Source organism: Rutilus rutilus (genome assembly GCF_951802725.1).
Source record: "Rutilus rutilus genome assembly, chromosome: 11".
Taxonomy (NCBI): Eukaryota; Metazoa; Chordata; class Actinopteri; order Cypriniformes; family Leuciscidae; genus Rutilus; species Rutilus rutilus.
The window spans coordinates 42,352,175-42,366,030 of NC_140216.1; the positions used below are offsets into that span (position 1 = coordinate 42,352,175).

General features: G+C 43.1%; 1 protein-coding gene across 5 annotated transcripts in view; it reads right to left on the bottom strand.

Annotated features, from left to right (window-relative positions):
• The window catches only part of akap9 (A kinase (PRKA) anchor protein 9), a 129,921-nt gene that overhangs the window by 39,251 nt on the left and 76,814 nt on the right, over positions 1–13,856 (bottom strand). For 3 of the 5 annotated variants that reach the window (XM_084424456.1, XM_084424457.1, XM_084424454.1), the window contains 5 exons: positions 10,244–10,456; positions 6,115–6,153; positions 3,507–3,739; positions 2,418–2,537; positions 539–697 (listed from right to left, as the gene is read on the bottom strand). In XM_084424456.1, coding sequence (XP_084280582.1) covers positions 539–697; positions 2,418–2,537; positions 3,507–3,739; positions 6,115–6,153; positions 10,244–10,456 — 764 coding nt within the window. The remainder of the gene's footprint in view (positions 1–538; positions 698–2,417; positions 2,538–3,506; positions 3,740–6,114; positions 6,154–10,243; positions 10,457–13,856) is intronic. The other 2 variants (XM_084424458.1, XM_084424455.1) reach the window with 1 other exon arrangement.

Below are 13,856 nucleotides of genomic sequence, written 5' to 3' on the forward strand. Positions count from 1 at the left end.
CTTTGTAGAACTCAAGGTCACATAAACAGGGATGTGGAAAACAACACGTCCTCCAGATCGTGGCTTCAGCATGTGTGGCGTGTGTGCGGTGCTTTAGCGTGTTACAGTAACCAGACGCTCAGAAACACACACAGAAGAACAACATCTAGATCAACTCACTAACCAGCTAGACCCTTCCCTTCTGCAGATATATTCACAATCAAATTAGACACACAAACAGGTCGACTGACATACAAGCCCAACAACACACACACACACACACACACAGAACATGATCATTAAAGCAGAGACGTGATGCTAAACCACTGCATTCACACACACACACCACATTAATGCACAGCAAGGACACACACGTTCAGCATGCTCTCCTCACATACATGTTCAGCGTTCAGACACTCCCATTCGTCACGCACTCCTCACACACACACACACACACACACACACACACACACACACACACACACACACACACACACAGCGTCCCAGTGGAGTAAGACTGGCGGCTAACAGCAGAAGCGGAGGAGAAACACACACTGACCCTGTGCATGAGTGTGTGCTCCAGCTCTCTCACGCGCGCACCGAGCGTCTCGATCTCCTCGTCTCTCTCACACACATCTCTCTGCAGCTGCTCAGAGCTCATCAGCAGCTCACTGCAGCAATCAGACTTCTCCTGCAGCGCACGGGTCAACTCCTGCACCTGAGAGAGAGAGAGGGAGAGGGGGATGAGGAGAGAGAGAGAGGGAGAGGGGGATGAGTGAGGGATGAGGAGAGAGAGAGAGGGAGAGAGAGAGGGAGAGAGGGGGATGAGGGAGGGATGAGGAGAGAGAGAGAGAGAGAGAGAGAGAGAGAGAGAGAGAGAGAGAGAGAGAGAGAGAGAGAGAGAGAGAGAGAGAGAGAGGGGGATGAGGACAGAGCAGCCATATGACGTCAGATGAGTGTGTGTGTGTGTGTGTGTGTCGCTGCCTGGCAACTGACTGCAAATCACTTAAAGGGATAGTTCACCCAAAAATGAAAATTAGCTCACGGTTTAGACTCGATTTTGTTTTGCTCGATTCTCTGCGCTTACGCGTTCATCATTACGTTGTGTGTCAGGTCAAGGGTTACTCTTCCACTGTAAATCAATGCGTACGGCCATCTGTCGGAAGCTAGTTATTTTAGTAGATAAAGTTTTAGATATGGAGTTATAACTAAATTATAACTATAACTAAAACTATTTTTGGGTGAACTATCCCTTTACTGTGTCTTTATTTCTGCACATGCCGAAGCTGTGAGACATCTCTTAACGTAAAGGACTGAATGTGTGTGTATTTACTGCCAGCTTATGTGGGAGCTGAATTATAATTTAAATGATTCAACCCACATTGCAAATCAGGTTAATTGGCAAACTGTACAGACTTTCAGCTGTTTGCAATGAACAAATCAAACTTAAGTAACTGAAATAGCTCAACACAACAAATATTTCAAGTTTTTTCCCAAAATGCAACTTCTAATGATTTCTGCAGTCCCAAAATTATTCAACCCCCTGATATAATCCCTCACAACAGCACAAATCTGCCTCGGCTCACCAATCAAGGGCTTCATTAGTTGCACCAGGTGTGCTTGAGCTAGAACACATGAGATATCTGAACTGGCGAGGGTTGTAGAGTGTTACGCTTGACTGCATGCTAGAAATATGGCTAAATGGTAATATGAATGGTCCAAGAAGACAGTCACAGTCACCTGACTTGAACCCCATAGAAAATCTCTGGTGGGATTTGAAGGCGACGGTTGCAAACCCAAGAATATCCCTGACCTGGAGGCCATCGCTCATGAGGAACGGGCTCAGATTCCTCAGAACATCTCGCATGCAGCAGCTCATAACAGCAGAAGGGTGTTTTACTAAGTGCTAAAGATGCTTGCCATGAAGGAGTTGAATAATTTTGAGACAGCAGAAGTCATTAAAAGTTGCATTTTCAGTTGAATTTGGGGAAACCACTTGAAACATTTGTTGTGTTGAGCCATGTCAATCACTTTTGTTTGATTTGTTCATTGCAAACAGAAGAAAGTCTGTACATTTTGCCAATAAACCTGATTTTCAATGTGGGTTGAATCATTTCGATTACAACTGTATTCAGGATGATGGAATCAGAAGTTAAAAAATACTTGTTTATGTGTTTTAGGACTCATTACTGCAGAAATATGTCATATTACGGAAATACAATTGGTTACGAATGCCGTTTAATGACTATAAACTGACTATTTATTAAGGCTGATCTGTATTCCTGGTGTTTTTTCGAGTTGTTCTGCTGTTTTGTGAGGTGTTGTGTGTGTTCGAGCTGATATCAGTCCAGCAGAGAGAACACAAGCTCATTGTCTGAGGACTAAAGGCGTGAGTGAAACTAGCTGGAGGCTTCGGGGCGAGCGATCAGGTGTCGTACCTCTCGGTCCCTGCGGTCACTTCCGGTTCCAGCTTTGGGCGGGTTCTTCAGCTGCTGCTCCAGGCTGTGAATCTCCTGCTGAAAGACGTCGCGCTCGTGTTCCCTGTCCGCGGCCTGTTCCTGATAAACACAAGGACAGAAACACATCACACTTGAGCCATTCGGATGATGTAACACACTTAAGGCGCTGATATACTTTAAGTGAAATCCAAGAGCGAACTGGTGTGACGTCATTTCAAAATCAGTTTCGGGAGTTTGAAACAGCTTGCCAAAGCGAACTTCACGAAAAAGTTCTGGCTGGTAAACACCTCTGAACTCCCATTGGTCCGTGGTGATGATGTAACAGGTGGGTGTGGCTCTGAGTACTAAAATTACTCAAACTAAAGCCCAATTTGTACCTCTGCGTCGAACTCCTGCCGTAGCTACGCCGTAGGCTGTGACTTTAAGCCCAAAGTGGGCGGAGCCAGCCGTCGCCATCTTGGCAGCGTCACTCCCGGATAAACGAAAATGGGATTCATATGCACTTTCCGTCTTGTGGACTTACAATGGCTGCCGCGTGAGCCTGTCCGGTAAGTCCATGAGACCGTAGGGTGTCCCATTTGTCACACCGCATACTTCTTCCCAACAGTCAAAGTGGCGTTACGTCACGAAAGCGTGGACTCGTAGGAAGACCACGTGTGCTAAGGGTGCCATTTGTGACAGGGCCAAAGAGGCGGATTAGCTGAGGTGACGTGACGCTAACAGACAGCAGACAAACGCTAGTAGTGACATCAGTACTCAAGTGGTCACACCCTTAATTATGCAGAACTTTAAGGCTTAATATAATTTAAACGGATGAGTTATAAAAAAATGAACCCCCTCACAGTCGTCATGAAGGGCTAAATTAGCAATATAGACCTAAACCAGTTTTTGTACCAGGCTGTAAACATGTTTCTCTCTGCTGTAAAGTTGGGCATTTTAACATGCGGGTCTATGGAGTCTCTTCTGCAGCCGGCCTCTAGTGGCCAGTCCATGAACTGCAGTTTAACTCACTTCAGTGCTGAGTCAAACGTTTAATGAACGTGGAAGAGACATGATGAGGAAACTCACGTCCATGAACCTGCGGTTGTTCTCCAGCTGTTTCTCCAAGGCCTGGATCTGCTGATGGAGGTCGTCTCGCTCGGACCGGCTCGTGTCCTGGAGCTCCTGCACGCGCATCACCTGCTCCTCAAGCTCCGCCTCCAGGTGCTTCACCTGCAGGTGCAACTCCACGCTCTCCTTCTGCGCCTGCCGCTGCACCTCCACCTTCTCCAGCATCAGCTTCTCCGTCTCCTCCAGCAGGTCTGAGGACACACACATACACGTGAGCACACACACACGCCTGAGGACACACACACACACACGTGAGGAGAGCGGTCGGGAGGGCTCGACCCATGACAAAAGGATGGAGCAGCTTCAGAGATCCATATCTCTACGAGTTCTTCATCAAAGCTCTGGAGAGTTTATAAACTGAGCTGTAGTTTTGAGGGACTATGATCATTAAACTGCAGCACTTTCTTACGAAATAAACCATAAATCTCATAAAACTCGTCATGTTCAGATCATATTTAAACAAAATCAAAAGAAACAAACTAATTAAATATTAGAAGAAAAACTTAAATAAATAAAAAACGTATAAATATATATATATAAAACATAAATATCATGATGGTATAAAATTAATACTTAAATAATACTGCTTAATCGGCATGAAAATGTTTTTGTTTTTTACAGAATAAAATAGATTTTTAATTAAATAATTTTTTGGGGGAAATGTGCTTGATTGCAGTGTTGTTATTGCTGACTGAAACTAAAACTAAAACTATAAAAAAATATATATATTAGAAGAAAATATTACTTAAACTAAATTATTATAGTTAGTTGCAAATGCAACATTTCTACGTTTTTTTGTAAGTTGAAGCTACTTGACGCTATAAAAATAATACTGCTCAATTGCTAAATAATGATTTTAAAAGAATCAATCAATTTAATTAAAACCAAACAAAACAGACTTGATTTTCTTTATGCAAAATATAGTTTCAGATTTTGTTCTTTTGATTTTGGCATGAAATATGAAGATGACATGTTTTATTAGTGAATGTTCTCTGAGGTTCTCCACTTTTGCATCCTACTGCGTATGGCACATGGACTGAAGACATTTCCCACAACCGTTCCCATTCCCGCACGATCCATGACCACATGATCCGGTCAGCAACCACCGCACGAACCCACAGTGCAGGAGGACGGGGATAAAAGTGCAAATGCAAAAAGAAAGGAAAAGGAAAAAGAAACGTGTCCCTCATTGAACAGCCATCAGTCCAATACAGACACACAGTTTATTGACTTTAATCAAGTTAAAAAGGGTATTGAAAATATAAGCACACTGCCGTTCAGAAGCTGGGGATCAGTATGATTATTAATGTTTCTGGAAGAGTCTCTTCTGCTCACCAAGGCTGCGTTTATTTGATCAAAAATACAAACAAAAACAGTGAAATATTATTCCAATTTAAATCAGCTGTTTTCTATGTGAATATACAAGTGTCATTTATTCCTGTGATCAACTCCAGTCTTCAGTGTCACATGATCCTCCAGAAATCACTCTAATATGATGATTTGATGATCAAGACACATTTATGATTATTATTAGTGTTGAAAACAGTTTTTTACATTTTTATTTCAGGATTCTTTCGATGAATAGAAAGTTCAAAAGAACAGCATTATCTGAAATCTAAAGCTTTTGTAACATTAAACACCACCGTTCAAGAGTTTGGGGTCAGTAAGAATATTAATTTGATTTTTGGGGGAAAGAAATAAAATAAATCAATACTTTTATTCATCAAGGATGAGTTAAACTGATCAAAAGTGACAGTAAAGACATTTATAATGTTAGAAAATATTCTATTTTAAATAAATGCTGTTCCTGTGAACGTTCTATTCATCAAAGAATTTTGAAAAAAAAATGTGTCCACAACTGTGTTCAACACTGATAATAATAATAAATGTTTCTTGAGCATCAGATCATCATATTAGAGTGATTTCTGAAGGATCATGTGACACTGAAGACTGGAGTAATGATGCTGAACATTCAGCTTTGATCACAGGAATAAATTACATTTTAAAATATATTACAATAGAAAACAGTCATTTTAAATTGTCATAATATTTCACAATATTACTGTTTTTTTATATTGTTTTTTTTTATCAGATAAACACAGCCTTGGTGAGCAGAAGAGACTTCTTTTAAAAACATTTAAAAAATCATACAGATCCCAAACTTTTTAAAGGCAGTGTATATTTATATACATATACATACATATATATATATATAATTATATTATTGTTTATTTTGTTTTATTATAATTATTATATATTTGTATTTTTAAACTATACTATTCCATCCATAATCCTGTAGTGAAATCGCCTGAAGTTGTTGTGCACATGTGGAGACGGCTGTTCAATCAGGAGACACTCCAGATACACCTGTTAGCACCTGTTAGCGGCAGTTAAACCATGCTAGTGTTTCAGCGGACACAGAGTGTGTGATGCTAAAGCCATCGAGGCAGCGGTTAGTCGATCAGCGGGAGCCCAAAGCAAGCAAAGCTCCAGTGACTGGTGTATCGATCAGAGACGTGCCGGCCATGCAGCTCGTGAACACACACACACACACACTCACACACACCTGCTTCAGGTGCTGCGTCAAGAGCAGCCTCAACTAGTCCTGAGGAAAGAGAGAGTGAAAACAACACGTTCATCATGCAAATACAGGAGGAAAGAGGGCAGAAACATGAAGAGGTGACGTGACAGCATCGTTAGAAGCGTCTCTGGGGCGTTTGGCACTTCCTGCAAACTCTCGTCTGAAGGCCTGAGCGCACCTGAGCGCACACAACCACGGATATCTGGAGGCATTCGAACCGCGAGCCAAAGAAAAGCGCCTTTTAAAACATTTGGGGGGAAATGTGCTTGATTGCAGGGTTGTTATATTTAGCTAAAACTAAAACTATTAAAAATTCCAGTGTAAAACTATAAATATGCATAATTACATGCAAATAACCCTCAACCAATCCCTAATCCTAATAATATAGCAAGTTCATATAGTCAGTATTACTCAGTACTTAAAATTCATAATTACAGTGTAACAATGACATCTAATAAAGTGTAACCAAAGTTTTTTTGTTAATTAAAATGAAGCTAAAATAAAGTAAAATATAAATATTAGATGAAAAACTTAAACTTAAAAAGTTTAAAGTTAAACTACATACCTAATCTATTTTTACTATTATACATTTCGTTACTTGAAATTAAATAAACATTATAATAAATGAATCAAAATGTAAAAAACTTCAACTTATTTTATTTCAGCTAGTTGCCAATGAAACGTTTTCCATTTTTATTGTGTTTAGTTTAACTTGATGTACTAAAATAACTAAAACTGATCTTTATTTTGCTCTTTTGGTTTTGTCAAATGTTCGGATCGCCGCTAGCATTGCGTAATTTAGCATCTTGTCATGGTGAAGATTCATGTTCGGTGTGAACAGGCCTTGAGAATGAATACTGATACTACCTATAAAGAAATAAATCACAAGTTAATCATACTCTGATTTACCCATCAACCCCTTCAGCTTCAGTGTTCATCACAGTAGTGTTGTCAAAAGTACCGACTTCGGTACCAAGTCGATACTGACATGTAAAAAATGTGAGGCTTTGAGCGCTGTTGAGCGGAATCATAAACACCTCTGATTGGCCGTTGAGTTCACCAGCTCATCAAATATGTCTGTGATTGGCTACAATGATCAGCACTTCAAAAACATGTTGTAAATACACATCAATGAGGCTCTTCAGCACACACACACACACGAGCGTTTGAAAACAGGAGTTTATCAGCGGACCGGTCCTGCTTGTGCTCTCAAACGCTCCAGTGTGCTGATCATTGTAGCCAATCACAGACATATTTGATGAGCTTGTGAACTCAACGGCCAATCAGAGGTGTTTATGATTCCGCTCAACATCGACTTGGTACTGAAGTCGGTACTTTTGACAACACTACATCAGCGAGTGTGTGTTGAGCAAGATGTGTGTAACGTCAGCGAGTGTGTGTTGAGCATGACGTGTGTAACGTCAGCGAGTGTGTGTTGAGCATGACATGTGTAACGTCAGCGAGTGTGTGTTGAGCATGATGTGTGTAACGTCAGCGAGTGTGTGTTGAGCATGACGTGTGTAACGTCAGCGAGTGTGTGTTGAGCATGACATGTGAAACGCCAGCGAGTGTGTGTTGAGCGTCACATGTAATGTCAGCGTGTTGAGCATGACGTATGTAACGCCAGAGAGTGTGTGTGAGCGTGACGTATGTAACGTCAGCGAGTGTGTTGAGCGTGACGTATGTAACGTCAGCGAGTGTGTGTTGAGCGTGACGTATGTAACGTCAGCGAGTGTGTGTTGAGCATGACGTATGTAACGTCAGCGAGTGTGTGTTGAGCATGACGTATGTAACGTCAGCGAGTGTGTGTTGAGCATGACGTATGTAACGTCAGCGAGTGTGTGTTGAGCATGACGTATGTAACGTCAGCGAGTGTGTGTTGAGCGTGACGTATGTAACGTCAGCGAGTGTGTGTTGAGCGTGACGTATGTAACGCCAGCGAGTGTGTTGAGCGTGACGTATGTAACGTCAGCGAGTGTGTGAGCGTGACGTATGTAACGTCAGCGAGTGTGTGTTGAGCGTGACGTATGTAACGTCAGCGAGTGTGTGTTGAGCGTGACGTATGTAACGTCAGCGAGTGTGTGAGCGTGACATATGTAACGTCAGCGAGTGTGTTGGTGTTGAGCGTGACGTATGTAACGTCAGCGAGTGTGTTGGTGTTGAGCGTGACGTATGTAACGCCAGCGAGTGTGTGTTGAGCGTGACGTATGTAACGTCAGCGAGTGTGTGAGCTTGACCTATGTAATGTCAGCGTGTGTGTTGGTGTTGAGCGTGACGTATGTAACGCCAGCGAGTGTGTGTTGAGCATGACGTGTTGAGCGTCACATGTAATGTCAGCGTGTTGAGCGTGACGTATGTAACGCCAGCGAGTGTGTGTTGAGCGTGACGTATGTAACGTCAGCGAGTGTGTGAGCGTGACGTATGTAACGTCAGCGAGTGTGTTGGTGTTGAGCGTGACGTATGTAACGTCAGCGAGTGTGTGAGCGTGACGTATGTAACGTCAGCGAGTGTGTTGGTGTTGAGCGTGACGTATGTAACGTCAGCGAGTGTGTGAGCGTGACGTATGTAACGTCAGCGAGTGTGTGTTGAGCGTGACGTATGTAACGTCAGCGAGTGTGTGTTGAGCGTGACGTATGTAATATTAGCATGTGTGTGTTGAGCATGACGTGTTGAGCGTCACATGTAATGTCAGCGTGTTGAGCATGACATATGTAACGTCAGCGAGTGTGTGTTGAGCATGACGTATGTAACGTCAGCGAGTGTGTGTTGAGCGTGACGTATGTAATATTAGCATGTGTGTGTTGAGCATGACGTGTTGAGCGTCACATGTAATGTCAGCGTGTTGAGCATGACGTATGTAACGCCAGCGAGTGTGTGTGAGCGTGACGTATGTAACGTCAGCGAGTGTGTGAGCGTGACGTATGTAACGTCAGCGAGTGTGTGTTGAGCGTGACGTATGTAACGCCAGCGAGTGTGTGTTGAGCATGATGTGTTGAGCGTCACATGTAATGTCAGCGTGTTGAGCGTGACGTATGTAACGCCAGCGAGTGTGTGTTGAGCGTGACGTATGTAACGTCAGCGAATGTGTGAGCGTGACGTATGTAACGTCAGCGAGTGTGTTGGTGTTGAGCGTGACGTATGTAACGCCAGCGAGTGTGTGTTGAGCGTGTATGTAACGTCAGCGAGTGTGTGAGCTTGACCTATGTAATGTCAGCGTGTGTGTTGGTGTTGAGCGTGACGTATGTAACGCCAGCGAGTGTGTGTTGAGCATGACGTGTTGAGCGTGACGTATGTAACGCCAGCGAGTGTGTTGAGCATGACGTATGTAACGTCAGCGAGTGTGTTGAGCATGACGTATGTAACGTCAGCGAGTGTGTGTTGAGCGTGACGTATGTAACGTCAGCGAGTGTGTTGAGCATGACGTATGTAACGTCAGCGAGTGTGTGTTGAGCATGACGTATGTAACGTCAGCGAGTGTGTTGAGCGTGACGTATGTAACGTCAGCGAGTGTGTTGAGCGTGACGTATGTAACGTCAGCGAGTGTGTGTTGAGCATGACGTATGTAACGTCAGCGAGTGTGTTGAGCGTGACGTATGTAACGTCAGCGAGTGTGTGTTGAGCGTGACGTATGTAACGTCAGCGAGTGTGTTGAGCATGACGTATGTAACGTCAGCGAGTGTGTGTTGAGTGTGACGTATGTAACGCCAGTGAGTGTGTGTTGAGTGTGACGTATGTAACGCCAGTGAGTGTGTGTTGAGTGTGACGTATGTAACGTCAGCGAGTGTGTGTTGAGCATGACGTATGTAACGTCAGCGAGTGTGTGTTGAGTGTGACGTATGTAACGTCAGCGAGTGTGTTGAGCATGACGTATGTAACGTCAGCGAGTGTGTGTTGAGTGTGACGTATGTAACGCCAGTGAGTGTGTGTTGAGTGTGACGTATGTAACGCCAGTGAGTGTGTGTTGAGTGTGACGTATGTAACGTCAGCGAGTGTGTTGAGCATGACGTATGTAACGTCAGCGAGTGTGTGTTGAGTGTGACGTATGTAACGTCAGCGAGTGTGTGTTGAGTGTGACGTATGTAACGCCAGTGAGTGTGTGTTGAGTGTGACGTACGCAGCTCTGGGACCCCGGCCCCGTCTTTCAGTGCCTCCTGCTGGCGGGACAGGAGCTGGCGCTGGTCCTGGATCTGCTGGCGCTCCTCCTCCAGTTCCCTCAGTCTGAGGCCCGTCACACACAACTCCTGCTCCAGCTGAAGCTGCAGATCGACCCGCTCGCGCAACTGCTGCTCCAGAGCCTCACGCTCGCCGCTGTAGCTGTCAATCACTCCTGACACACACACACACACATCAGTCGGTCAGCTACTGTCATGATTACACAGTTACAGTATTTACAGTTTGGCGCACTCTCACACACTCACCAGCCAGTTAACAACTATCATGATACAGTTGGGACACACACACATACTCTCTCTCTCTCGCTCTCTCTCTCTCTCTCTCTCTCTCACACACACACACACACACACACACACACACACACACACACACACACACACACACACAGCAGTCGGTTAACAACTATCATGATACGGTTACAGCATTTACAGTTTGGGACACACTTACACACTGTCTTATACACTCTCTCTCACACACACACACACACACGTCAGGCTCTATTTGGTTAACAGGGTCTGCTGAACTCGACAACAAAGCATTTCTGCCCTGAATGTGTTACAGGTCACTGATTCTCACTCAGTCTCACTGCAGGAAAAATATGAATCAACATTCTTTCAATTCAACCATCAACATCTTTAAGTGTTAAACAACATTTATGAGGACAACAAACACTGAAGGACAAGACTTGGAAATGCTGAAATCCATTTGGGACAAACTTATTCCCGGCTAGTTTTACAGTCACTTGTGAAGCTCATGGTGGAGAAAAGCTTTAGTTTCGCAGTGTTTAACACACACACACACACACACACACACACACACACACACACACACACACAGACACAGAGGGTTCGTCACTCATTCAGACACAGGAATGCACTAATAACTCATGAATATTTAACCACTCAGATCTGACACTCTTTAAGGTCATTTGCAAATTAAATGAGGTCGCGGTGAGCACTCAGACTAACAAAAGAGCTTCTCACACACACACACACACACACACACGTAAGAAAACTGTCTGCTGTATTTGGACTGCACACATAATCAGCAGCCGGTTTAGACATGCAGGCAGAATAATATAATACACACACACACACACACACACACACACACACAGGCAGAATAATATAATACACTCACTCACACACACACACACTCACTTACACACACAAAAGTAAAAGATTATCAAACCACAGACGAGAACAGGGATGTCTGCAGATGATCTCTTCACACACACACACACACACACACACACACACACACACACACACACACACACACACACACAGGCAGAATAATACACTACACACACAAACACACACACACACACACACACACACAGGCAGAATAATATAATACACTCACTCACACACACTCACGCACACACACAAAAGTAAAAGATGATCACACCACAGACGAGAACAGGGATGTCTGCAGACGATCTCTTCACACACACACACACACACACACACACACACACCGGCTCATTCGTGCGAGAGACTGAGAGGTCCATTAAAAAATTTGGTCACGACAATTTAAAGCATTAAAACTATTAAAGACTAATTTCAGTGGAACACGCTGCACCTACACCAGCACTAATGACTCTAGGGCTAACGACACCGACACTCTGATAGCGGTTCCTGACCCACACTAGCTGTACGTTCACACCGCCGCCGACTTCAGCTGCCAAAGTTACCGCAAGTCATTCAGTTTCAATGGAAGCTGGCTTCTCTCAGCAGCAAGGAGCGTCAAAGCCATCGGCGTCGCGTTTTGAGCGTCAATCAGAAAGTTGAAAGTAGCTCAGCTTTATGGTAATGAGCTATGATGCGGTTCAGCGACAAACGCCAGCAACCAATCGGAATACAGACGTCCTTCGCGCTGGCTGATTCCGGAGAAATGTAAACTTTCGTTCCTACCAAAACATTAGTTCCGAGAAAGTGGAGGAGAAGCTGATCATCGCCGTTGCTGGGTTTCCTATCATTATCGGATTAATTGCACAGTTTAACCATCATAGAGTGAACGTTTAGCATTTGTATGTGTTTTTAAGTCCTGTCAGTTTAACAGGGCATAAGAGCGAGCAGAGAGAGAGAGCAGAGAGAGAGAGAGAGCCCCGGCCGCGCGCGGACTCACTATTAATAATAATAGCTCATTTTTCTTTTTTTCGCGACCAAATGTGCCCAAAACGGTTATAAAAATGCTGTCATTATAAAAGGTTTCTAGTGTCAATATATTGCTTGTTTTTTCTGTTTACATTTCATGGTGTGACACTTCTCTTCTCCCATGATGCAACACAGAATGCTGCTCCGTCACAGCGGCCAGAGCTTCCCCGTACTTTTTGACCAGCATCCTTGACGGGGCGGCCACAGCTTCTCTGCAGCTCCAGGCGGCGGCGGTGTGAACGCACAGTTATTTTAATACCAATTTCATGAACTGATAATATTACAGCAGAATATGCATGATGAGCACTCTCACATTTACATGTTTCTGGATTCCGACTATTTTACTTGTTGTATTTTTCTGTTACATTTTTCTGGATGGTTAAATTCAATTTTATAAATCAAAAAGCATGTGTAATTAATTGAAATAATAAAACGTGTTCAATTTAACAGCAATTTATTTACAGTTTAAACAAAAGTTTTAGTTTTTTCTTTTCAGATGGTACCGTCAGCCAGCTCTGGGCTTCACCGTGTTATTCAGGCTATAGTCCATTTTAACGGTTTAATCAAAAACATATTCTAATGATTTAAATTCATAAAAACAACTTAATATATTAAGTTTGTACACAATAACAGTTCTGGTTTTAAATAGTTGTGCATTTAAATATTTCTGGTAATCAAATGAAGGCATTAAACATTAATTTATCTTTTATTCAAGTGAAGATGTAGCCAGACAGGTGCAACACAACAGAGGTTTACTGTTAAAATGATACATTAATTAATAAACTATAAAAATTAATTAATTATAAATGATATCAATATATATTTCTATCGCAGTCTCTCGAAGTTAAACTAAACTTTTACTGTGACGGGTTGTCGTGCAGAGCTTCTTCTGTGATGATAGTTTCTCTCAAATGAAATGTTGCAAAAGTGAAAATATTAAACCGCAAAATGACTATATATGAGTCCTGCATGTTCTGGTGTCTTAGACTCGGAAATGTTTTATTTTTTTCCAAACTCGACGGTATCGAGGTTATAAAGTATCGAGTTCGAGAGCCCGCCCTAAACAACACTCCTGTAGAGTACAGCAACAGGTGATTTAAACATCACAGATGACCGTCACATGACAGATTAATGACATCAGAGCAAACATCCCGCTGTGCTCTCTACACAATCCTGCACACACACACGTGATCATGTGACCTGCGATCGCACTGTCTTGTGAAATGACTACGGTACACATTTAGTGGTAAACAGCGAACTAGAGGCGCTCTAAAGCTCCTTCACACGTTTACGACGCGCCAGTTTCCACCGAACACAGAGTAAACGAGTAAAACAAAAGAGTGTAACCATGACAACGCACTGATAATGATGGTCTGTCTGAAACATCTCTGAACG